This window comes from Boleophthalmus pectinirostris, unplaced genomic scaffold (genome assembly GCF_026225935.1).
Source record: "Boleophthalmus pectinirostris isolate CB_2022bp ecotype Guang Dong unplaced genomic scaffold, ASM2622593v1 HiC_scaffold_3, whole genome shotgun sequence".
NCBI lineage: Eukaryota > Metazoa > Chordata > Actinopteri > Gobiiformes > Gobiidae > Boleophthalmus > Boleophthalmus pectinirostris.
In genome coordinates, this window is record NW_026571299.1 from 8023109 (window position 1) to 8051079 (window position 27971).

Sequence of the window (27971 nt, forward strand, 5' to 3'; positions counted from 1 at the left end):
CTGGTTTAGTCCTGGTTCATGTACAAACAGCAGAGATGGGACAAAGTGAAAGAGAAGAGAAGAACAGAGAGAATAAAAGTGACAGTGGGTGAAGAGGACAGTGACATGATTTTTCCAAACTTTAAACATTTGCACTTTGTCATCGCTTTAATTTGTGATCCGCCCAAAACAGAACGAGAACACACACAAACCAAGGAGACTCTAGTCCTGGTTTAGTCCTGGTCTAGTTCTGGTTTAGTCTTGCTTTAGCCTTGGTTCAGTTCTAGTTTAGTTCTGGTTTAGTCCTGGGTACTAGGACTAAATCAGGACTAAACCAGAACTAAACAAGGACTAAATCAGAACTAAAATAGGACTAAATCAGGACTAAATCAGGACTAAACCAGAACTAAACCAGGACTAAACAAGGACTAAATCAGAACTAAAATTGGACTAAATCAGGACTAAATTAGAACTAAACTAGGACTAAACCAGGACTAAACTAGGATTAAATCAGAACTAAACTAGGACTAAATCAGGACTAAACCAGAAATAAACCAGGACTAAACTAGGACTAAACCAGAACTAAACCAAAACTAAACCAGGACTAAACAAGGACTAAATCAGAACTAAACTAGGATTAAATCAGAACTAAACTAGGACTAAATCAGGACTAAACTAAACCAGGAATAAACTAGGACTAAATTAGAACTAAACTAGGACTAAACCAGGACTAAACTAGGATTAAATCAGAACTAAACTAGGACTAAATCAGGACTAAACCAGAAATAAACCAGGACTAAACTAGGACTAAACCAGAACTAAACCAGGACTAAACTAGGACTAAATCAGTACTAAACAAGAAATAAACCAGGACTAAACTAGGACTAAACCAGAACTAAACCAAAACTAAACTAGGACTAAATCAGGGCTAAACCAGAACTAAAACAGAACTAAACTAGGACTTCAAAAGAAGTAAACTAGGACTAAACCAGGACCTGCAGCATGCACTGGGACCAGCACTAGACCAGGATTAGACCAGGACTAAACCAGCACTAAACCAAAACGAAACTAGGACTAAGTAAGGAGTAAATCAGGACCAAACCAAAACTAAACCAGGACTAAACCTGAACTAAACCAGAACTAAGCCAGGACTAAACCAGAACTAAACTAGGACTAAGCAAGTAGTAAATCACTACCAAACCAGGACTAAACCAGGACAAAACCAGGACCTGCAGCATGTACTGGGACCAGCACTAGACCAGGACTAAACTAGGACTAAACAAGGACTCAAAAAGAAGTAAACAAGGACTAAATCAGACATAAATTAGGATTAAACCAGAACTAAACCAGAACTAAACTAGGACTAAGCAAGGACTAAAAAAGAAGTAAAGAAGGACTAAATCAGACATAAATTAGGACTAAACCAGAACTAAACTAGGACTAAACCAGGACTAAACCAGAACTAAACCAGGACTAAACCAGCATTAAACCAGAACTAAACTAGGACTAAGCAAGGAGTAAATTGGGACAAAACCAGAACTAAACTAGGACTAAACCAGGACTAAAGAAGGACTAAAAAAGAAGTAAACAAGGACTAAATCAGACATAAATTAGGACTAATCCAGAACTAAACTAGGACTAAACCAAGACTAAACCAGAACTAAACCAGAACTAAACTAGGACTAAGCAAGGACTAAAAAAGAAGTAAAGAAGGACTAAATCAGACATAAATTAGGACTAAACCAGAACTAAACTAGGACTAAGCAAGGAGTAAATTGGGACAAAACCAGAACTAAACTAGGACTAAACCAGGACTAAAGAAGGACTAAAAAAGAAGTAAACAAGGACTAAATCAGACATAAATTAGGACTAATCCAGAACTAAACTAGGACTAAACCAGGACTAAACCAGAACTAAACTAGGACTAAGCAGGACTAAAAAAAAAGTAAAGAAGGACTAAATCAGACATAAATTAGGACTAAACCAGAACTAAACTAGGACTAAGCAAGGAGTAAATTGGGACAAAACCAGAACTAAACTAGGACTAAACCAGGACTAAAGAAGGACTAAAAAAGAAGTAAACAAGGACTAAATCAGACATAAATTAGGACTAATCCAGAACTAAACTAGGACTAAACCAGGTCTAAAAGCTGTGTGACCTTGCGCCCCTACTGGCTAAAAACTGAACTGCAGCCTCTTTCAAAACACGACTGAAATATTGTTTTGTGATTGGATCATGACACAAGGACATACTGTACTTAGTCGGTTGGGACTTGTTCCACGTTACCACGGGGTTCACAGTTGTATATCACACTCTTCAAGTCCTCGCACAGCTGTTCCCTTCATAATAATACAGCGAGGATCTGATTTCTGATTGGCCGAGGACTCCAGGTGAGGTCATGTGATCTCTGAGGTGAAGATGATTGACAGCTGGGCGTGAGAAAAGCATAAACCCGGCGTCACTGTTACTTTAAAAACTTTAAAGAGGGGTATTACTGTACGCAAAATCGATTTTCTTGAGCTGTTCTCTCGTCAGAAACACGTCTGAAGAGGTTTAAGTAATTTAGGGATCTATCTCGACACCTTTTGAACTGAACCCTAACCCCAATTCAAGGCCGAGACAAGACCGAGTCCAAGTGTTTTCAAGGCCGAGACGAGACCGAGTCCAAGCGCCTTCAAGACCGAGACGAGACTGAGTCCAAGCGCCTTCAAGACCGAGATAAGACTGAGTCCAAGCGCCTTCAAGGCCGAGACAAGACCGAGTCCAAGTGCCTTCACGACCGAGACAAGACCGAGTCCAAGTGTTTTCAAGGCCGAGACGAGACCGAGTCCAAGCGCCTTCAAGACCAAGACAAGACCGAGTCCAAGCGCTTTCAAGGCCGAGACAAGACCGAGTCCAAGCGCCTTCAAGACCGAGACAAGACCGAGTCCAAGCGCCTTCAAGACCGAGACGAGACTGAGTCCAAGCGCCTTCAAGACCGAGTCCAAGCGCCTTCAAGACCGAGACGAGACTGAGTCCAAGCGCCTTCAAGACCGAGATAAGACTGAGTCCAAGCGCCTTCAAGGCCGAGACAAGACCGAGTCCAAGTGCCTTCACGACCGAGACAAGACCGAGTCCAAGTGTTTTCAAGGCCGAGACGAGACCGAGTCCAAGCGCCTTCAAGACCAAGACAAGACCGAGTCCAAGCGCTTTCAAGGCCGAGACAAGACCGAGTCCAAGCGCCTTCAAGACCGAGACAAGACCGAGTCCAAGCGCCTTCAAGACCGAGACGAGACTGAGTCCAAGCGCCTTCAAGACCGAGTCCAAGCGCCTTCAAGACCGAGATGAGACTGAGTCCAAGCACCTTCAAGGCCGAGACAAGACCGAGTCCAAATGCCTTCACGACCGAGACAAGACCGAGTCCAAGCACCTTCAAGACCAGGACAAGACTGAGTCCAAGTGCCTTCAAGGCCGAGACAAGACCGAGTCCAAGCGCCTTCAAGACCGAGACGAGACCGAGTCCAAGCGCCTTCAAGACCGAGATGAGACTGAGTCCAAGCCCCTTCGAGACCGAGTCCAAGCACCTTCAAGCCCGGGACAAGACGAAGTCCAAGCGCCTTCAAGGCCGAGACAAGACCGAGTCCAAGCGCCTTCAAGACCGAGACGAGACCGAGTCCAAGCGCCTTCGAGACCGAGTCCAAGCGCCTTCAAGACCGAGATGAGACTGAGTCCAAGCACCTTCAAGCCCGGGACAAGACGAAGTCCAAGCGCCTTCAAGACCGGGACAAGACTGAGTCCAAGCGCCTTCAAGGCCGAGACAAGACCGAGTCCAAGTGCCTTCAAGGCCGAGACGAGACCGAGTCCAAGCGCCTTCAAGACCGGGACAAGACTGAGTCCAAGCGCCTTCAAGGCCGAGACAAGACCGAGTCCAAGCGCCTTCAAGGCCGAGACGAGACCGAGTCCAAGCACCTTCAAGACCGGGACAAGACTGAGTCCAAGCGCCTTCGAGACCGAGTCCAAGCACCTTCAAGACCGGGACAAGACTGAGTCCAAGCGCCTTCGAGACCGAGTCCAAGCAGGTGTGGACGAAAATGGATGGATGGATAATGAAGAAAATAGTTTTGTTTTGTTTTTTTCATTTTCTTATTTTTTCGGTTTTATTTTGAAACAAACAAATGATACACAGATTCAGTTAATCCCCCACAGAAAATAAACAAACTAAAATAGTTGTGTTTAAACACGGTGCTTGAGTGTGTGTTGTTGTTCTGACCTCGTCCTGACAGACCTGTGCGTCTCATACATCACAGCTAGCTTAGCGCTGACCTCCTGACCCATTTCAGCGCCGTAATAACTCTCATTTGGGTTAATTGTCCCCTTCGCGTCGGCGCTCGGGCTGTACTTTACTCTGTGCCGCGTCATCTGAAGTCTCACGCTCAAATATTTTGCCGCTTTTAAAGGTTTTACAGAAGTGCAGGGGTCAGGGGTCACGGCAGGAATCCACTCACACCAAGCTGTTAGCCGTTAGCCGCTAACCGCTAAGAGCTACACCTGGAGACCAATGTTTACATCAGAGACCAGGACTAAACCAGGACTAAACCAGGACTAAACCAGGACTAAACCAGAACTAAACCAGGATTAAACCAGAACTAAACCAGGACTAAACCAGGACTAAACCAGAACTAAACCAAGACTAAACCAGAACTAAACCAGGACTAAACCAGGACTAAACCAGGACTAAACCAGAACTAAACCAGGACTAAACCAGGACTAAACCAGGACTAAACCAGGACTAAACCAGGACTAAACCAGGACTAAACCAGGACTAAACCAGAACTAAACCAGGACTAAACCAGAACTAAACCAGGACTAAACCAGGACTAAACCAGGACTAAACCAGAACTAAACCAGGACTAAACCAGGACTAAACCAGGACTAAACCAGGTCTAAACCAGGTCTAAACCAGGACTAAACCAGGACTAAACCAGGACTAAACCAGGTCTAAACCAGGACTAAACCAGGTCTAAACCAGGACTAAACCAGGACTAAACCAGGACTAAACCAGGACTAAACCAGAACTAAACCAGGACTAAACCAGGTCTAAACCAGAACTAAACCAGGACTAAACCAGGACTAAACCAGGACTAAACCAGGACTAAACCAGGTCTAAACCAGAACTAAACCAGGACTAAACCAGGTCTAAACCAGAACTAAACCAGGACTAAACCAGGACTAAACCAGGACTAAACCAGGTCTAAACAGGACTAAACCAGGACTAAACCAGGTCTAAACCAGGACTAAACCAGGACTAAACCAGTCTAAACCAGGACTAAACCAGAACTAAACCAGGAACTAAACCAGGACTAAACCAGGACTAAACCAGGACTAAACCAGGTCTAAACCAGGACTAAACCAGAACTAAACCAGGACTAAACCAGAACTAAACCAGGACTAAACCAGAACTAAACCAGGACTAAACCAGGACTAAACCAGAACTAAACCAGGACTAAACCAGAACTAAACCAGAACTAAACCAGGACTAAACCAGAACTAAACCCGGACTAAACCAGGTCTAAACCAGAACTAAACCAGGACTAAACCAGGACTAAACCAGGAAACTAAACCAGGACTAAAACCAGGACTAAACCAGGACTAAACCAGGACTGAACCAGGACTAAACCAAGTCTAAACCAGGACTAAACCAGGACTGAACCAGGACTAAACCAAGTCTAAACCAGGACTAAACCAGGACTGAACCAGGACTAAACCAAGTCTAAACCAGGACTAACTCTTGATTTAGACCTGGTTTAGACCTGGTTTACCCTCATGCAACGCTTAAAAAATAATTACACCTGTATTTAGAGAAATATTGGACACCGAAAGACAGATCTTCCTCACAAAATCATCTGCTTCCATTGAAATATTCTACAGTATCCTTAAGGAGTATTCTACTAAATGTTTGGAGTAATGCCAAAACATTGTGTGTTTGCAACAGGGTTAAAGCAACTCATCTTATGATTCTCCACAAAGCTCATATCTCCCCTTATCGACGTAAAATATTTGAACCTCTTCGCCATTGTGTTTGTGCAAGAGTGAGACTGGTGCCCTCACAAACTGCACATACAGTCCCCCCCCCTCACTCTTCCTTCACTCTTCCTTTTTCTCCTCCAGGTCCTGCCAAGTTTAGCAGTTCTATCTGAAAAGTGGTTGTGGGCGGAGTTTAGATGTTTAATCAAACTTTAATTATGAAAAACAATTAATTCAAATGAAGGAAATCTGCCCCGACACCAAAGACCTCTGGGGCACATTTATACAAGGTTAAAGGGCAAAGTTAAGTTAACACCATTATGTTGTAGAATTTAATCTGGTGTTTCCATGTTTTTTCTAGTTTTTAAATGTTGGTGACCATGAGAATCCGTGTATTATTCATTCATTCATTTTTCAATATAAAACCAAAAATAAGAAACGAAAAAACAACTTTCTTCGTTTTTCTTCGATTTCTTCATTATTTGTCTCCAAAACCAAAATGAAAAAACAGATAATAATTTGTTTTTTCAGTTTTCGATTTTGTGTTTAAATGAGGAATGGAAAAAATGGATAAGGCCATTTCCCGTTTATGTGACTTTCGTGACTGCGATGCCGGACTTTTGCGCTGCACATGGACTGAACCAGGACTGATCCAGGTCCAGGTCCAGACCGGGATCAGAGCGGGACTGAGACCGGGACCAGACCGAGACTGAGACCAGACTAGGACCAAATTGGGACCAGAGCGGGACTGAGACCGAGACCAGGCCGGGACCAGGCCGGGACCAGACCGGGACCACACCGAGACTGAGACCAAGACCAGGCCGGGACCAGACTAGAAGCTCAGAGCCCACGTCAGGGCCGGAGCTTGAAGCTGAGGCTCGGACCCTGCGGAGGCTCGGAGTCAGTGTGGTCCCAGACCTGGATCAGTCCTGGTTCAGTCCATATGCAGCGCAAAATTTCGGCATCGCAGTCACGGAAGTCACGTAAAGGGCAGTTATCCGTTTTTTCCATTCTTCATTTAAACACAAAATCGAAAACTGAAAAAACGAATCGTTATCTGTTTTTTTAGTTTGGTTTTGGAGCCAAATAATGAAGAAATACTTGATTTTTTGTTTTCTTATTTTTAGTTTTATTTTGAAAAACTAATGAACGAATGATACACGGATTCATGAGCTTTGGGTAACAACCGAAAGGACAAGATCGTGGATAAAAGCGCTCGAAATGAGTTTCCTCCACAGGGTGTCTGGGCGCTCCCTTAGTGATAGAGTGAGGAGCTCAGTCACACAGGAGGAGCTCGGAGTAGAGCCGCTGCTCCTCCACATCGAAAGGAGCAGTTGAGGTGACTCGGGCTTCTGTTCCGGATGCCTCCTGGGTATCTTCCTCGGGGGGTGTCTGTGTTTAGCGGCTGGCCTGGGAACACCTTGGGGTCCCCTCAAAGGAGATAGAGGAAGTGTTCAGGGTGAAGGAAGTGTGGAAGCCCCTCTTTAGACTGCTGCCCCCTGCTGGCCCTAGGACCAAGCTCCAGATAAGCGAGAGAAAATGGACGGATTGAAATGTTGGTGAAGTCTATAGTTTGGTTGGACACGGGCAGCAGATGTGACGTATGCAGAGGTAATGTCATAACTTTTAAACATAATGTCAACAAGGATCGATTTACAGTAAACAATAGTCATAATTAGTTGAATAAAAATAAATAACAGCACCTTTATTTTAATAAATGCCTTCCTTGTGCATAAATTGTCTCTGCATTGTGGATAGAGTTTCCTGTGTTGATGACAAAGGTAGAGGGATTCTGTTTTACAACTCAGCTCTACTTTGTGTGTTTTTGTACTTTTCAACTTTTTTTCCCCCACAAATTGTCACTTAAATGACGTAAAACTATGATAAATATTCACCATTCATGTTCTATCCCACCAAACCAAGTCAGAATTATAAAAACGTGTAAACCTGTGATGTGAGTGCAGGCAGACTCCAGGTACATGTGCAGTGATGACGCTGCCCTCTGGTGGTGAACTGTTTTAAACACACTCTTCTACTGACAGGAGATATTACAGTAACTATAAACTACTGGACTACATCTCACTTACTCACTCTCCTTCAACAACTCAACTACTACTTACTCTTCAACAACAACAACAACTACTACTCTACTAACAACAACTACTACTACTACTACTACTACTACTACTACTACACTACTACTACTACTACTACTACTACTACTACTACTACTACACAACTAACTACTAACTACTACTACTACTTACTAACAACAACAACTACTACTACTCTACAACAACAACAACTACTACTACTACTACTACTACTACTACTACTACTACTACTACTACTACAACAACACTACAACAACAACTAACTACTACTACTACTACTACTACTACTACTACTACTACTACTACTACTACTACTAACTACTACTACTACTACTACTACTACTACTACTAACTACTACTACTACTACTACACTAACTACTACTACAACAACTACTACTACAACTACTACTACTACTACTACTACTACTACTACAACTACTAACTACTACAACTACTAACTACTACACTACTACTAACTACAACTACAACAACTACTACAACTACTACAACAACTACAACAACAACTACAACTACTACTACTACTACTACTACTACTACTACTACTACTACTACTACTACTACTACTACTACTACTACTACTACTACTACTACACTACTACTACTACTACTACTACTACTACTACTACTACTACTACTACTACTACTACAACAACAACTACTACTACTACAACTACTACTACTACTACTACTAACAACAACTACTACTACAACAACACTACTACTACTACTACTACTACTACACTAACTACACTACTACTACTACTAACTACTACTACTACACTACAACTATCACTACTACTACAACTACTACTACTACTACTACTACTACTACTACTACTACTACTACTACAACTACACTACTACTACTACTAACTACTACTAACTACTACTACTACTACTACTACAACTACTACTTACTAAACTAACAACTACTACTACTAACAACTAACTACTACTACTACACTACTACTACTACTACTACTACTACAACTAACTACTACTACTACTACTACTACTACTACTACTACTACTACTACTACTACAACTACTACTACTACTACTACTACTACTACTACTACTACAACAACTACTAACAACAACTACTACTACTACACTACTACTACTACTACTACAACAACAACTACTACTACTACTACTACTACTACTACTACTACTACTACAACTACTACTACTACTACTACTACTACTACTACTACTACTACTACTACAACTACTACTACTACTACACTACTACAACTACACTACAACTACTACTACTACTACTACTACTACTACTACACCTACTACAAAAACTAACTACAACTACTACTAATACAACTACTACTACTACTACTACAACAACTACTACTACAACAACAACAACTACTACTACTACTACTACTACTACTACTACTACTAACAACTAGCTACTACTACTACTACTACTACAACTACAACTACAACTAACTAACAACTACTACTACTACTACTACTACTACTACTACTACTACTACTACTACTACTACTACTACTACTACTACTACTACTACTACTACTACTATTACTGCTACTACACCTACAACAAAAACAACTACTACTACTAACTACTACTACTACTACTACTACTACTATTACTACTACAACTATTACTACTACTACTTCTACTACTGCAACAACAACTACTACTAATACAACTACCACTACTTCTTCTACTACTACTACTACTACTACTACTACTACTACTACTACTACTACTACTACTACTACTACTACTACTACTACTACTACTACTACTACTACACTACTACTACAACAACAACAACTACTATTACTATTACTATTACTACAACAACTTCGACAACTACTAAATTAAATGATCCGAATGATTCTAGTGAAGGTGTGTGGAGTTTAAAAACACAGTGGAGCACTTCCTGTATTACCACGTGACATCACAAGGTGGAACAGAGTGTTTTCAGTTTGAGACTTCTCGTGATATTCTTTGGCTCTGTAGGTTTGTAGGAAAACCCGGCCTCCCGTGTCCTGTGCCTGTGCTTTTGTCCTGGACCGGTCTGCTTCTGTGTCGTCAGTGGAAACTCACTCATGTTTTTGTCCCAGTGAAACAGAAGCTGCAACCTGACACAAGCCCCGCCCCCTTTACCTGCTCAGGTGTCCTCCCCGTGCTGCCTTCAGGGACGTGCGGAAAACAGAAACACAAGAACCACAACTGTTCGCTGAAAAATCCAGGTTTAGTTCGGGTTGAGTTCAAATTTAGCTCATATTTAGTCCAGGTTTAGTCCAGATTTGGTCCAGGTTTATTTCAGGTTTAGTTCAGGTTTAGTCCAGATTTAGTCCACATTTAATACATGTTTAGTCCATCTTTAGTTCAGGTTAATCCAGGTTTAGTCCAGATTAAGGCCTGGTTTAGTTCAGGTTTAGTCCAGGTTTAGTCCAGGTTTAGTTCAGGTTTAGTCTAGATTTAGGCCAGGTTTAGAAGAAATTTATTCCAGGTTTAGTTCAGGTTTAGTCCAGATTTAGTTCACATTTAATACATGTTTAGTCCAGATTTAGTTAAGGTTAATCCAGGTTTAGTCCAGATTAAGGTCTGGTTTAGTTCAGATTTAGTTCAGGTTTAGTCCAGATTTAGCTCAGGTTTAGTTCAGGTTTAGTCCTTATTTAGGCTAGATTTATTTTAGGTTTAGTCTAGGTTTTGTTCAGGTTTAGTCCTGGTTTAGTTCAGGTTTAGTTCAGGTTTAGTCCAGGTTTAGTCCAAGTTTAGTCCAGGTTCAGTATTGGTTTTGACATGAATTAATTCCAGACTAGATTTAGTCCTGGTTTAGTTCTGTAGTCTGGATTCTGGTCTGGTTTGGGTTCAGTTGTGTGTTTTCCAGAGTTTTTTTGAAGGCACTGTGTCTCCTGTAAACAATGGGGACAGAGATAGTTTGAGGAGAACACAAGTCTCACTCTGACCTCTACAGATGAAACTTTACTCTGGGGCTTATGTTTATTAAAGGTGCACTATGTAACTTTTCGTTTAGTGGTCCATCACTTTCTGATTTCTTTGAAGATGTCAAATCTCTGCCTGGAATGTTCCACACTGTGACATTAAACAGCTCTATTTTACATTTATTCAATTAAAGTGCAAAAAGTAGCAACGGTATCAGTTTCATTATCATTAAAAATCTGCAGCACATAAGGACCTAATATAATGTTAAAATTTATTGATACCTAAATTTGTTTGGTCAGCACAAATGAATGTGTAGTTGTATTTTCAATTAAAGAAAAAAAATACTAGTACTTCTGCAATTTTCCAACATTTTGACTTCAGGCCACATTTGTTTACGTTTTACAGAAATGAAACTTAAAACCACATGACTAATTTGCATAAACTATAAAGCGCTGATAAAAACAGCTCTTTCTTTGTGCGCTGATGCAGTTCAGCTTCTGTTGGACTAAAGGACATGACTCGGTGGAATATGAGTGTTCTTTCTGTGGCAGAGGGATGTGCTGCTGATGGTGAGTCTGTTCTGTGCTTCTATAACAGGGGTGTCAAACTCATTTTGGTCCGGGGGCCGTATCCATCCTACTTTGATCTCAAAGGGGCCGGATCAGAAAACTCATGGCATATAAACCACGTACAGAGACGCTGGAGACGCTGCTCTGATAAACACCACAGAAAATTAACAAGATTTTAATAGAAAATATAATTAAAATATTTTAGTACAAAATCAGCCGAGGGCCAGATTAAAGGTCTTGGAGGGCCGGATCTGGCCCCCGGGCCATATGTTTGACACCTGTGATCTATGGCATTGGAGATTATAAGTCTGCAGGTCATACGCGTAGACTGTATAGCAGTGCGGCTTCATAGTTTACCAAAATCATACTAAAACATTTTGGTAGTACAGTAATACTTTATACCCCTGTAAAATCCTGAGAAGGTTTAACAGTATCAAAATTTGGATACCGCCAAACCCTAGTGGTTGGTAGTAATAAAATTGTGAAACAAGAGTGTAATTAAGGAAAATTGTTCTGCTCTCGGCAATAATGTGAGTCAGTATAGTCACAGTTTCTTTGTGTTTTGGTCGTTTTTAAGCAGATTTTCTGTATTTTACTGAAACAAACAAGTCATAAATAGGGACACCTGGGACATTTCTTGTATAAAACTGGGACACTGGTTTTGGATAAATCTGCTGGGACTGTCCGGGGTTAAAAGGGACATCTGGTCAACTTACTCTCCGCAGATCTGGCCTGTAACTTGGTCTGGTTTGGTCTCCATGAAGACAGAATGGTTTAATACCAGACTGTGAAACATACCAGACAAAGCAATAACATAATCACAACGAAGGATACACTGGTCTAACATTGGTATCAGATATCGGCGCTGATACTGAAAAATTTACAGGATTGAACGTCGGCTACAAAATTTTCAGTCAGTTCAGTCGATATCGTGTGAATTGTGATGTAATAAAACGATTTCCTGGTCATATTTGCTTAGAAAGTTTCAGAAAATGTCTCTTCAGAGTGAGTGCCTTGTCCTTTCTCCTCTCTCTGCTCTGAACACAATACTGTCCTCTGTCCTGTGTGGGAGTGAGCGCTCTGTCCTCTCTTTCCTCTCTCTCTTGTGCCTCTTTGACACTGTCCCGTCTTTGCACCTGTCCCATTCAACTGACCTGTTCTCCGTCTGCTCCAGGGACGCACTTTTTCTGTCCTTAATTCTCTAGTTTTTTTCAGTTCACTCTTTTCCATGTAGGACGTATTTTGGACAAACCTGGATACAAACTTTTCTTGTCAGTTTAACGATTTTCAAGGACTTTTTTCCAACATATTTGTGCCGTTTGTTTCTTTCCGTACACAAGAAGAATTTTTTTTTTACATTCTGGTATAACAATAGTTACAAACTTTCTTTCAAAAACTCTAGAATTTTTCCGTTTTATTCTTCTGAATTTTCCCAACTTGCCTCCGTACGTTGGGCTGTTTTTTGGGGGCAGAAGATGCCGGTTCAAATCCCGGACGACCGGGACTTCTCCTCCTTCAAAGACCAGTGCCTGAACCCTGAAGGCTGGATCCCCAAGTTCAACAAGAACAACATCACAGTGTGGATCCGAGCCGAGGAGAGCGCCACCGTGCAGAAAATCAAGGTACTACAGCCACTAAGTGTTCATGATTATTAAAGCTTTTTTGAGATTTTTACCATCTAATAACGTTATACTAAACCTGATGTGACGTGCAATGATTTCATGTGCAAGATTCACGCTGATGGTGTTGTGAGAGCACTCTAAAGGGGGAGTGACTTAGCGTTGAGAGCAAAGGGTGGGGAAACTCAGAGCAAAAGTGAAAAAAAAAAAATTAAGGTGAAACTGTTTTTATAATCAATGTGGAAATCAATGTAAAGGAAAAAAGGAAAAAAATGTAGTACAGTCTAGTGTTGTGGTCAAAACCGCACTAATTGAGACCAAGACCAGTCCGAGACCACAGACCCGAGACCAGGACAAGACCAAGACCAAGACCTCTGAGGATCAAGATCGAGACTTTGAAAAGTCAAGACCAAGACAAGACGGAGACCACGACCCATTGGGATCAAATCGAGACCATATTTGTAATTTTCAACATTTATTTATATTTTACAGTTATTTTGGCTCATTTATATCAATGTTTTTATAAATCTATCTCTATCCATCTATTTATCTAACAAACTATACTGCACTAAAAGACTCTGCGACCCTTTTTGGACCCTGACCCAAAGTTTGAGAAGCTTTTCTTTAAGAGAACTTCCACTGGCACTTTACACAAAACTGTGAAGAAAGTTTGTAGGAATATTAAACCTGTTTTTTCAAATTCCTATCTGGAGTTACATTCTCTTATTGGTTTTGCAGTGAGATTTACCTCTGCACATTTACCAAACGCACGCTGTGACAAATACAGATGCATTTGTGCACTTTTATTGGGCAATCTCCAACTGCATGTCGCGATAAGAAGTTTATTGCCGAAGGAGCGGCCGTAATGAAATGTGATCGCACTCAACGAGTGTCAGACCTCGAGTCCGAGACAAGACCGAGTCCAAGCGCCTTCAAGACCAAGACAAGACCGAATCCAAATGCAGTCGAGTCTCAGACAAGATAGAAACGAATTACCGTATCAGAATTGCATCCAGTTTCTGTGTCCACAAGCCTTCCCTATGGAGGTAAAAACTAGGAAGTGGAGCACCGTGTCTGAAGTTGCAGCAGCCGATTTTGAAACGAGGAAGATGGCAAGTGTGAAAACAGTCTTTTCATGGACCGACAACGAGGTTCAGTTGTTACTGAACATAACACTGGATTTTAAGATGAGCATAGTAGTTCTCGCTACACTGTTTCCCATTTGTCTATGGTTTGTTTATACTGCCCGGAATAGCATCACATGACCAATGTGACGATCCCAGCGAATCAGGAAGGCACAAATTACAGTGACGTGGTCCAATAAGGACACAACTAGAGCTCCTACATCAGCGTATCAGTGTTTTCAGGCGTCCACACAGTGCCGGATCTGATCTGTACTCAGATGAATTCGTGGGAGCTGGAGGCACCAGATCGTTCCATCTTTGGAGCCGTTTTCCATCATATTAGTGTGAACGAAAACTGCATCCACAACGAAAACAACTCAAATACAAACTAGTGTGGACGGGGCCCAAGATTGTAAAAAAACGGTCTTGAGGCCGATCTCAAGACCAAGGTCGAGTACTACAACACTAGAACAGTCAGATGGTGTGAGCGTGTTTATACAGAAAACAAGAGCAGCCCTAGAACTGTCCCCTGTGGCACACCAGAGCAGAGCCCAGTTCTGAGGAGCCAGGAGTCTGTGTGTGGGTCTGATTTAGATCTGCTCAGGTCTGGTTTGTGATATGAGGTGGTCAGCTTGTGTCTGAACCACAGACTCTAAAAAAAGGTCATGGCTAAGCTCCAAATAGAAAGTGTTCATGGGGGCACTTCTGGCTCCACTGACTCTGTTTCCAATTGACTTGAATTACATGATCCTGGTGTTTTCATTTCTCTATGTTTCTGGTGAGCTCATGGTGATACGAGGCAGTCTGCGTGTGTCTATGGAGATGGCGTTGGTCGTGTTATAACCACGCTCAGCTCCAGTCCTGGTTTAGAGTTTCTTACATTAATGCAGAAGGAGAAACGCCTCGGTGCTTCAGAAAGACCTGCTCAATTATTAAAGCCGCTCTGTTCTCAGGCTCAAAACTGAGTCAGACTTTCTGCGGGGACTCTGAGCCGGGTCTGCACCTGCTGCTCTGTCGATACTCTGCACTGACATCACACTGACGGGGTTCTACGTGGACGTCTGTGGTGGAATGTTCAGCTGTTACCACGGTGACGCAATGCAAACACTGACTAAAAAGTTAAAAAATACAAGTATGCAACCAGGAGTCATTGATGAGTCCGAACATTTATGGTCGTGTTAAGGGGTTTAATTTTCAACAAAAGTTAACTTTAACAAGACTTATTTAACAGCACAAATCAGCTCACCTGTTGTAGCTTCCATTACTGTAATTTCCAGACTAATTAAATACTGCAACATGCTTTTTTTTTTTTTTTTTTTTTGTCGAACAGTGCCTGTAACATGGTAGCCATTATAGTGCCACCTAATGCCTCTGCTCAATTTAATTTCTGTCCAGTGATCAAGTCAGAAATTGGAATATACTACTAGACGGTTCACAAAAACCTCGAAAGTGCAAGTTCGGGCACCAGCCAATCAGCGAAGAACCATACATTTTGTGTTGGCAACGATTCCCGAGATCGAGGATTTAAAGCAGGAACAAAGAGAATGTTTGGTGAATTTTATCGAGGGAAAGACGTTATTCGTATGGGATTTGGGAAACGCTTAATATACCAGTTAGCCCTGTTAGCAGTGCATTACATACGTCATGACCAAATAACAGCGACTGGTTAAATAAAAAAAAAGTACCCGCCTACCGTCGAGCGAACGAATCCTAATGCTGCGAGGTCAGAATTTTGAACATAGGGCCTCATTTCCTAGTGAGCCAGAGTGTTGGAGACATGTTGAGACACTTTAAAAAAATATTCCATTCAGTCCTTGTATTTGCAGAGGTCGCTGGTGCTAGACTAGTGCATGTCAATGGCCATAGTTTATCCTGCCACTAAAAACAGTCTTACCCACTCCACAAAACACTCAAAACAAATCTATTATTACTCCAGACTGTCCATGTAAATGTCTGTGTCGATAGAATAATGTTTGAAATTAAACTAACCTTGCATCGCATGAATCGCAACATGTTGAGGGACTATTTTCTCATATATCAGTCCGCCGCTGCTGAGCTTTCTATCAGGAAGAACAACTCACTGCTGCAGCTCAGACATAAATCCTTCAAATGCAAGGTTGGTTTTACTTCTAAAATTATTCTATCGACACACAGACATTTACATCGGACAGTCTGGAGTAATAATAGATTTTCTTCAGGTGTTTTTTGTGGAGTGGGTAAGACTGTTTTTAGTGGCAGGATAAACTATGGCCATTGACATGCACTAGTTTAGCACCAGCGACCTCTGCAAATACAAGGACTGGATGGAATATTTTAAAAAGTGTCTCCACACGTCTCCAACACTCTGGCTCAGTAGAAAATGAGGTTCGATGTCCAAAATTCCAAACTGTCCCTTTAAGGCCAAGTTGTCGACAGATTTATCTCTAGGTCTTTCTCTAATTCTGATGTATGGCCTTTGGGCATTTTCACGAGACGAGACACGAGATTGAGTCCACAAGAACGAGACTGAGAATATGTTCCATCCATCCAAATTTTGGTCTAAACATTTTAAATTTATTTCATGTTTTTCTGTCATTGTAGTACTGCTTTTTCAGAGCTACAACTTCTAAAGAAATGTAACTCAGCACTTAGACAACACTTAACCCTTTTTTGTCCCGTCCAAAATGTAAACAAGATAGTTTTTCTCAGGTGTGCTCGATCTTGTGGCAGTTTTGTCTCTTGTGGTACGAAATCTTGTCCCATCATCTCAAATGGGAGTGAACCGCCCTCGTTTCTCTGAAGGCTCAAGCACAGGTCTGATCCAGGTCTGATCGGTTTCCTTTCCTTCTCTGTCCGTTCAAATGAGACTTTCCTCTGAGCGCGACACACTGACCTCCATCTGACGCACACAAACACACACACACACACACAAACCAGACCAGACAGGACTGGCAGGTCTCACTCAAGGATCAACCTGCTCCAAACCCAAACTAAACCAGGTCTGAACCTAAACTAAACCAGTCCAACAAGGTTCATTTGGTCCTACGCTGCTTTATTTTATGAGATAATTTTTTTCAGACCAACAGTTTGTTTTCGTACCTGACAGTTTCGACTGCTCGGTCTTCCTCAGAGTCTCTTGGTGTTGCTGTGACTGGTCAGCTGATTTAAACAGGTTTTGGTGCTGTCTTCTGATTTCTGATTTCCAACTTCCTCAGGACAGTATCCCAGGTGCACTGAAAAAAAACAAAACAAACTAAGATTTACTAGAAAAAATCCTCGTTTATTCATTTTAAGTACAGTTTATTGGTGTAATATCAGGCAATCACACCGCCAACCTGTGAGTCAATGGATCTCACTGCTCAACTCATGTTTTTTTGTAGAGAGGGGTATTTGAACCGCCAACCTAAAGGCCTGTTCAGACCAGAGCGTCAAGGCATCCAGTTTATATGTCTATGTGTGTATAAAGTCTGTGTGGACGCACGTCTACGGCGTCCTGCGTTTTTGTGGCACGTCTTCGAGCGTCAGTGCGGCGCAAATCTGGCGTCGACACGGTGCGTCTTGAGCGTTCTGGCACCGACGCTCTAGACGCACGTCCATGGCATCAGTGTCAGAATTTGAAAATGCTGAACTTTTCGCTTCAGACATGCCGCGTCAACCAAACCTCCGCTGATGGTTTTATGTAATAAATACACTAAAGTCACTCTCTCAGTCTGGTCTGCACATTGTTTCGGGAAAAGACCGGGACCGGGCACTTGTTTCCAGGACAAGAGACGCGCAAAGGGGTGTCTAAACTCCAATGAAAAGGCATCCAAATAAAGTGAGAGTAAAAAAGCCCCCTTGTCCTGGTTTATTAACCTGATTCATCAGCCGGATTGACTTCGTGGAAACCGTCTGACCTCGCAGCATTAGGATTCATTCTCTCAATGGTAGGCGGGTACTTTTTTATTCAACCAATCGCTGCTATTTGGTCATGACATATGTAATGCTCCACTAACAGGGCTTATATTAATCTTTTCCCAAATCCGTAGGAAGAAGGACAATAACGTCTTTCCCCATGATAAAATTTACCAAACATTCTCTTTGTTCCATCTTTAAATGTTCGATTTCAGGAATCGTTGTCAACACACAATGTATGTCTCTTCGCTAATTGGCTGGTGCCTGGAATCACACTTCCAGGGTTTTTGCAAATCATCTAGTGTATTGTGATTCCTGACCTAGTCACTTGAGTCAAGTGAAATTGCACAGAGGCACTAGGTGATGCCAGCTTGGCTACTGGTTTATTGTCCCATGAGCAAGTTTCCGTCTTTTGATTGTCTAAACTATACCACATCAGCAAGCAGGGATTGATAACGATCACCTAGAACAAAATCTCGAGGAGCTTAAACGTCTTATATGACACGAAACTGCCTCTTGAGAGCTTTCAGTCATGTTATAATGTTTTTACCTCCACAAAAACAGACCTGGAGTTGTGTTTTGTTTCATTGTGAGAGCACGACTCAAGTCAAACAAAGCATAGTAATTATATAAATGCGAGTACAAGTAAAAATAAAACATAAAATTATAGTAATCCAAGTCCAGTCTGACCACATCGAGACATGAGCCTATCAAAGTTTAACAGGGAGCAGGAGGCGCTGATAGAGTTACAGCGAAACCAGAGAGGCCAGTGGAAAAGACACATCAGCACAGGTACGGTGGCCCACAGGGACAGTAGACACTAAACACCAGAAGCACTCCTCGGGATTGCCAATTCCTCCACTATTTGGGAATCTTGTTGATTTCCTGTTCACGGCAGCACACAGGGCTCCAGTTACAGCAGTGAGACTTGAATTGGCTTGTTTCCTGTGTCTGGAAGGTTCCACAGTGCGACATTAAACCGTTTTACCTTACAGGGGTCACCAAAGTTTTTTCTCTGGGGGCGACATTATCGCTCCTGACTGTGATGGGGGCTGGGGTCAGGTTGGATGTATAACAGAATTGTATGAGCCTGATGATGCAGATTATATTCTCTGAAAACCTCCACATTTTCTTTACATATCAGACAAACTGCACAGTTCTTACACTGAACAAAAAAATAATAATCAGTTGTCCATTGATCTCTGAAAACTCTGCACTCTCTGTCAACTTTTCTTACTTTAACACAAGCCATTTGCTGTTTTTAACTGCACTACAGAACTCTGAGTGTTGTCGACTGTCACGGTTTGATCTCGAGTTTGTAAGGTGACAAAAATACAGTGGCAAATGTAAATACGTCATATGATTATATAAATCTAAATACTTCATATACATATGTTTTTTTAATTGAAAAAAATCTGCAAAATACAAGATGCAGATGTGTTGTTATTTGCCAAAAAGGAATTTTAAAAACTAGTCCATGACACTTTTGAGGACTGCCTCTCAGGGCCAGTTCAAGTGTTGGGGGCAGAGGGGCTTGGGGGCCTGTGAAAGGGGTGTGGAGGGCCAGAGTTGGCCCGCTGGCCTTAGTTTGACAACCTCTGCCTTACATTTATTCAATTACAGGTGGTTTTATAGCTCAAAAATATTGTGAAAAGCAAGCATTCTGAGTTTTAGCGGGGTCGCCTCTCCACAAATCTGACCTGTAACTTGGTCTGGTTTGGTCTCCATGAAGATAGAAAGGTTTAATGCCATAATGTGGAACATTCCAGACAAAGCAAATGAGCGGCAGTAGCTCAGTTGGTAAAGCGTTTATCCACTGATCTGAAGGTTGGTGGTTTGAATTCCTCTCTTGACATAAACATCACGGCTTGAGTGGTTAGATCCACAGACCCACAGGCAAGTGTCTTGCCCAGGTGTCCTTGGGCAAGACACTTAACCCACCTCGCCCCAGTGCCTGCGTACACCAGTTTATGAATGTGTGTGTGAATCTGTTATGAAGCAATTTGAGAGACCTGAAGGTGGAAAAGCGCTGTATAAAAATGTGACCATTTACAAGAGGTGGAGGATTTGGATTCGATTCCGACTTGAGTCACTACTTTTAGAACTTGGGACTCGACTTGGACTTGAAGGTCAATGACTTGGGACTTCACTTTGACTTGAGGCCTGTGACTTGAGAAAACTTGATGCTTCTCCCTAAAAAAATAAATATTTTTTAGAAAATACTTTTCTCTTTACCGATGATAAACGCAGTACTTCATTTTACCAGTCCTGTTACTATGAAAGGGAGTGGTTTGGGTTGGTAGAGCTTTTGTCCACTGATCAGAAGGTTGGTGGTTTGAATCCCACTCTTGACATAAACATCACTGGTAGAGGTTGGCTGTGCGTTTCCAGCTCCCAGAGATGAATACTGTTGTTGTGTCTTCAGGCAAGACACTTAACCCCTCTCACCCCTAGTGTCTGTGTAAACTGGTGTATGAGAGTGAATGAGTGAGTGGTTCCTTGATGTAAAGTGCAAAGTGCCTTGAAGGTGGAAAAGTACTATATAAAAATGTGACCTTTTACTTCTACTAATACTACTAAAACTCCCACTAATACTATTCAGATGTAGGTCGGGTCTCATTTCTCTTTCCTCTCTTCCTTCTCCTCGACTCTGTAGGAAATGGGTGAGGAAGTCCCCCCCACAGTGGAGATAAAGTGAGAAGAGAGGATCACTGAGACCAATAAAGTTTGATTCTTTTCTCTGACGTCTGCTCCTGAAGCCTCCCTCAGGTTTACTCCTTCACTCCGTCGTTTTCTTTAGGTCACCGCTTAATATGACACATTTGATTGACGGCTGAAAAATGGAGGATCAAGGAGAGGAATGAAGGAGAAGGAAGTGAAAAAGAGAGAAATGAGAAGCTGCCTCAGAGTAGAACGGCTCAAACTCGTCCTGTCCCACTGGCACACATGGAGCGGGCTGAGTAATGAGATCATACGGTGGCTCGGAGGGACATTACAGGGACCATTAGTCACACGATCTGTCCCCGTGAGGTCGAGGAAACAGGAGCGGGTCTGTGCTCCGGGTGATCTGTGAACTCTGATTTGGCTCCTGAAGAAACCACATACTGTATCTGTCACTGTTGTTGTCCCCACGGTCTCATGTTAAACCAGGACCGTTAAAAATGCAGTTACAGGCCGCGATGTCGCCACGAATTTCCTGTCCGTGACATTTCATTCAACATATTTTAAAATGTTTCAACAAAATCATTTAGTCTCGTGTTATTCTAGTAACCTTGGGTAGGCTAAGGGCTCCCCACAGTACATTCATTTATAAAGTACAGCCAGGTCTGGAAATGCAAAGCACAAAGGCAGTATATAGAATTATAATTGTGCTTAAGTATATGGGATTAAAGTGTTTTTTTTTTTTTTGAAGTTTTAGATGTTTAAAGTCCAAGATGCTAGAAGCCTATAAAGTCTAAAGTGTCTTATGGGTCCAGTCAAGTGGTAACGGAGGGAAACGGGCAGATTTTTTACATTCAAATGTCTCTTATTCAGAAACTAGAGGAACTATTGAAATAAGTAAAGTATCAGAATGTAGGAAAGAGTTACACTCCAACAGGGTCAAGTTAAACCTGTGATATTCTTTCAAGTTGTTGACAAAAAATAAAAAAAACTCATGTTGGTAATGGAGGGAATGAAATATGCAGCACTTTTTGGGCAATAAATCCAAACAGTGATAACTCTTGGTTCTCACTTACATATCCTTAACAAACTGGTTTGAATATTTGCTTCATATATTTTTCTACCATATGGTACAAGATTAGGTTGAAAAACCTCTTACTTTTTGACTCATGAGATTTTTTATGAAGAAGGTTCATGGTAACGGAGGGAAAAGTAACGGAGGGAAAATTGTTCAAAACAAGTAGAAGGTGCAGGATTTTACATAATTTGTCATTTTTTTCTTCTGAATACTTTAATATTACTTCAAAATGAAAGGAAACTATTTCTATAAAATATGTCAGTCCTTCCAAGCAAATTTTTATCATTTTAAATACATTTTTTTTTGAAAAATCATGTACCTTCATCAACAGTTCAAAGATGGAATAACACAAGATATGATGAAATACATCCATTTATTTACATGATTTGCAGGTCTTTGAAATTTGGGAAATAATTTTTGTTCCATGTTTCATACATGGTCTGTTTAAAACATATGTAACTTTAGAACCAAAAATGGTACAGAAAAAAGGTCAACAGTTTCATAAACTAGAGTACATATGTATCTGTTCAATACATTTTTATATCAGATGCATTAACTTGAGTTTTTGGCCTTGTTGTTTACTTCTGCTTGACCGGACCCATATGTTACTCCTGACCCTAAAGCAGACTGACCCACATTGCACTACCCTCTATTGCACGACTCTCCTGACCATAAATAAACACTACAGTCAACAGCTACAGTGACTAAAGGGAATTTGAAATTAGAATTTGAGAGCAAAATTACTAGCAGTAGTGGCTGTCTGTTATACAAGAACACACGGGTTACTTACAAGAATGACATTAGCCACCACCAAACCAAATACTCAACATAAAGTGCATTTACCTTTCACTTCAAAACTCTTGATCACCAGACAACATTACACCTTCCCTACTTACACACGCCGCCTACAGCTGCCTACAGACAACAACACTGAGGCGCGCGCACCTTTTACTAGTTTCTAATCAGTGACGTTGGGAGTCACTGGTGCCCACCTGGTTACCTTCTAATAATCTGCTTTTATCTGCTTGCAGCTCCAGGTACATGGAAAATAAAAGCAATACAAATGATTTCCCTATGTGTTTTTTACATCATGTGTGAACCATACTTCAGCAAAAAGCAAAAAACCTTTGACCTTTGACTGGATTAGACTTGGTTTGGACTGGACTAAAACCAGGAACCAACCAGGTCTAAAACCAGGACTAAATCAGGTCTAAAACCAGGACTAAACCAGGTCTAAAACCAGGACTAAACCAGGTCTAAACCAGGACTAAACCAGGACTAAACCAGGTCTAAAACCAGGACTAAACCAGGTCTAAACCAGGTAAACCAGGTCTAAACAGGTCTAAACCAGGTCTAAACCAGGACTAAACCAGGTCTAAACCAGGACTAAACCAGGTCTAAACCAGGTCTAAACCAGGACTAAAACCAGGTCTAAACCAGGTCTAAACCAGGTCTAAACCAGGACTAAACCAGGTCTAAACCAGGTCTAAACCAGGTCTAAACTAAACCAGGTCTAAACCAGGTCTAAACCAGGTAAACCAGGTCTAAAACCAGGTCTAAAACCAGGTCTAAACCAGGTAAACCAGGTCTAAAACCAGGTCTAAACCAGGTCTAAACCAGGTCTAAAACCAGGTCTAAACCAGGTCTAAACCAGGTCTAAAACCAGGTCTAAAACCAGGTCTAAACCAGGTCTAAACCAGGTCTAAACCAGGTCTAAACCAGGTCTAAAATCAGGTCTAAACCAGGACTTAAACCAGGATTAAAACCAGGACTAAAACAAGGACTAAAACTGGATTTAACAGGACTAAATCATGCTGCGTGGACGTGTTTCCTCTTCTTCTATCAATTAATATTTTTAATTTGGTTCAGTAAAGTCTGGGCTTTTTATTTTCTTTTAACAGATAAAACAAAACATCTTATGTTACGATATCCTGGTCTTTGCTTCTCTACAGCAAATCAAGTAATCCAAAGTATTCAGATTACATTACTCACTTTAAGTAATTTAATAGATTCCGTTACAAACTACATTTTGGTGTATGTAATCTGTAATCTGTAGGGGATTACATTTTAAAAGTAACTTTCCCAACACTGTGTATAAAGTCTATGAGTTTGACATGTGAGTTTGTTTCTTTACCTGTGCTGGTTCACACAGACGTGATGCAGTGATGTAGTGGAGCCTCTATTGAGCTTTGTTCACTGCTGAAGGATTAGAAAAAGGATCACTGTAATTTAGAGATTAATTCAAAATAAAGCAGTGCCTGTTCAGAAGGACATACAGAGCGACTGGTGAAAGTGAAAACTGCAATTTGAATGCATTTTTATACATATATTAAAACATGTTTAGTATAAAGATAGACAAATTGCTTTCAGCCCAACACTGCCACCTCTCAGTCTTTGTCATTTTGGAGGTATAATACTCCCTACAACAGAGGCATAGCCAGACTGGAGTGCACTAGATTGGACTGGACACTATCTTCTCCAGTTAGAACTCCAGCGTCATGCCTCTTCTTACTGCTCTCGACCTACTACAGTTGATTACTACAAAATTCTTTAGACACTGTTGGAATGAAGGTGTTGAAAAGAGGTGCACGTTGTCCAAGTTTAGACTAGTGCCTCGACTTTTAAAAACGACTTTAAAACTACTGAAATGTGGTGTGTGATGTGCGCTGTGGACCGCTGCAGGATAATTCACTCTCATGTTTTGTGTCGTCAGATGCGTATCGTGTGCAAAGACGTTCCCGCGGAGACGGTGTACGACGTGCTCCATGACACCCCCTACAGGAGGAAGTGGGACACGAACATGATCGACACCTACGACATCGGACGCCTCACGGTCAACGCCGACGTGGGATACTACTCCTGTAAGTCGACTACTATAAATAGTACTACTAGTAGTGGTAGTATTATGTATTACTACTACTAGCAGTACCCCTTTGAGGCTACTACTTCTACTTACTTCAACTACTAGCAATACTGCTCATACTTCTATTAGCCCCAGCTCTCTGGCAGCAATGCTGTTGTTGTGTCCTTTGGCAAGACATTAAACCTGCCTCACCCTCGGTGGGTACAGTCACAGTAGGACTTTTGAACCATGCCCAAGCGTAGATCGTCCTTAAAGCGCAGTACATTTGTCCAGTGTGAGAGAAATCGAACTGTGCTCAGACGCGGCACGAATGGGACTATGTCCTGGGTGAAGGAGGTGGGCCAAAGCTCAACACGGTTCGTCATGTACACGACTTTATTTTTCAAACCCTGTGTGTTCACTGACGTTACTCATATTATAAAAACAGTGAATACTATCTGCTCCAAAACACACGGCAGACCCGCGCTCACCTTCACTAAAGACTGTTTAGCTGCTTGTCTCCAGCTGTCATCACTGCTCGGTGCTGTTTTTATCTCCATTAAGTCGTGGAGGAACGTGTATCATAAAAATTTTATAGATATTTCTGCCGCTGGACTTTTTTTCTCCACTGAAAGTGTTAGCACTATGGGGTTAGCGCATGTAAATAGGGTGACCAAGCATCCATTTTTCTCTGGACATGTCAGTTTTTTTCACGTCCTGTCCTGGCCATCTGAGTTTTGTTTTGTTTTTTAAGTGATGTAAATGTCCAGGTTTTCATGATCGTTCATTGGGGCCATTAAAGTGAGCGTCTCTTGTAGCTTTCTCTGCACTCAGAAGGAGCGAGCAGACACAAACAATCGGTCAGCCTGCAACACGCCGAAGCACAAATGTGCATTTAACGATGACTTGCACAAGAAATTCCCTGCTTTTCCGTCCTGGTCAGGACAAGTGGGAGGCCATGTGCACAGGTTACAAATCAGGCACATATGTTTGGTGTCCAGCTTTGCAAGGGTTAGAGTAGCTCAATGTCGATGACGAGGGCTCCAATCCCCGCCCCTTGTACGGAAATATGGTCACTCTACATGTAAACAAACAGCGCCGTGTGATGACATCATTGGGCTGTGGCCCGGTTATTTTAATAGGTCCATGGTTCAGATGTGCAAGTGTGAACCGTACGCAGTTATACTTGAGTGTGGCACGGTTCTAAAGTCCTAAAGTGAGTGCGCCCAGTGTTTGTGTGGCGCACTGGTCCATGAATGTGTGATTTTTTTTCTTCTTTTGTTCTGTATTGGTGCCTTTTAACAGTACCCAGAGCTGGTTTGGTCCTGGTCCAGTCATGGCCTAGTCCTGGTCTAGCCCTGGTCCAGTCCTGGTCTAGTCCTGGTTCAGAGCTGTGTGTGTTTCAGGGAGGTGTCCTCCTGGACTCAAAAACAGAGACTTTGTCACCATGAGGTCCTGGCTTCCTCTGGGCAACGACTACCTCATCATCAACTACTCAGTCAAACACCCGGTAAGTACTACTACTACTGCTACTGCTATTACTACTACTTTTTGACTTTCTTTTATTTTCTGTGTTTTTTTCTCAGCAACATCCTCCAAAGAAAGAGTACGTTCGTGCGGTCTCCCTCCTCACCGGGTACCTGATTCAGTCCACCGGCCCCAACTCCTCCACCCTCTACTACCTCACCCAGGTGGACCCCAAAGGTACCCCGAAGTCCTGATGTGGTCCTGGTCTAGACCTGGTACTGGCCCTGATCTGTCCTGGTTTACAGAGTGGTTTTGTTTGTGTTTCAGGCTCATTACCAAAGTGGGTGGTGAACAGAGTGTCTCAGTTGGTGGCTCCAAAGGTAAAGTCACTCATTTATAACATGTTTTTCACACAGAACGGTTCAGATTAGGGTGATCGGATTGTCAGGGGACACAGGGCTCAAAACTGGGACTGTCCCGGGTAAACAGGGACGTCTGGTCTCCCTAGTCCAGATAGAACTTCTGTAAATCCCTTCATAAAGATCTCTGTAAGACTGTCTACTGATAGGAAAATGTTCTTGTCACACACTCAGATAAAATTACAGTCACAATGTCGATCGCAGTTTTTCAGTTAGTCACTCCCACCTTTTTGTTGAAAATCAGACTATTAAACAGGACCACAAACGCTCGTATTTTCTTAATTTTTTCTTTTGGCAGTATTTGCAAACGTGAGCATTGTGTCAATGTGGTCACCGCTGAATGTTCCATCATAGACATACATGCAGAATTCTCCTTCCCCTATTGTGATGTGATGAATATGGCCTAATGTGGCTTGAATTTGGCCTGGTTGGGCCTTGTCTGGTAGGAATTTCACCTGGTTTGACACAATTTTGGCCTGGTTTGGCACAAATTTGGCCTGGTTTGGAACAGTTTAGTACGAGTTTGGCCTTGTTTGGCACGAATTTGACCTGGTTTGGCCTTAGTGGTAACAATTTGGCCTGGTTTGGTATGAATATGGCCTATTTTCACACACAAATTTGACCTAGGGTGGCCTGAATTCTGCCTGCTTTGGTCTTATTTGGCACAAACTTGGCCTTGTTTTGCACGAAGATTGTGTGATTTGGCATAAATTTGACCTTTTTTTGCACAAATTTTGCCTGGTTTGGCCTTGTTTGGCACAAATTTGACCTGGTTTGCCACGAATTTGGCCACAAAAGCTCGTATAGCCCACAGGCTTCTGAAAATGTGCTGTTTAAATCCATTCTGTATTTTTTTCTTGAGTTTTCTTAATTTTTTTTACAGTATTTGTTAATGTGTGTACTGTGGCACCATGATAGGCGCTGAACATTCCGCCATAGACATCCATGCACATCCTCCAGCTGGTCAGTGCTGTAACTGCGGCCCGTCTGATCTGTTCTTCTGTGGTTTCAGGCGATGCGTAAGATCTACAAGGCGTCTCTGAAATACCCCGAGTGGAAGCGTAAACACAGCCCCCAGCTCAAGCCCTGGCTCTTCCCCGAACAGAACAGTCTGCCCTGCATAGACCCCGGTAGCCTCAGCCTCCAGAGGGCAGACTCTCTGGAAAACATCGACGAGAGCGGAGCCAACGAGGACAAGCCCGCCAAGGACCAGAGCGACGACGAACAGGACTGAACCAGGACTGAACCAGGACTGA

The 27971-nt window shown here is 42.1% G+C and overlaps 2 protein-coding genes across 3 annotated transcripts in view; one reads left to right on the forward strand and one right to left on the reverse strand.

Moving 5' to 3' along the window:
• The window catches only part of tgfbi (transforming growth factor, beta-induced), a 124616-nt gene that overhangs the window by 90386 nt on the left and 6259 nt on the right, over positions 1 to 27971 (reverse strand). Inside the window, exons 1-2 of one of the 2 annotated variants that reach the window (XM_055160112.1) lie at positions 22831 to 22874; positions 17454 to 17587 (exon numbers count right to left, since the gene is read on the reverse strand). The gene's annotated coding sequence lies outside the window, so the exon portion shown is untranslated. Of the gene's footprint in view, positions 1 to 17453; positions 17588 to 22830; positions 22875 to 27971 lie in introns of those variants that run through there. The other variant, XM_055160113.1, reaches the window with a different exon arrangement.
• On the forward strand, positions 13041 to 27949 carry stard15 (StAR-related lipid transfer (START) domain containing 15). The gene is made up of 6 exons (XM_055160088.1): positions 13041 to 13254; positions 24701 to 24848; positions 26236 to 26339; positions 26416 to 26533; positions 26624 to 26676; positions 27728 to 27949. The coding sequence occupies exons 1-6, from the start codon at positions 13108 to 13110 to the stop codon at positions 27947 to 27949; spliced, it is 792 nt and encodes a 263-aa protein (XP_055016063.1). The 5' UTR covers positions 13041 to 13107.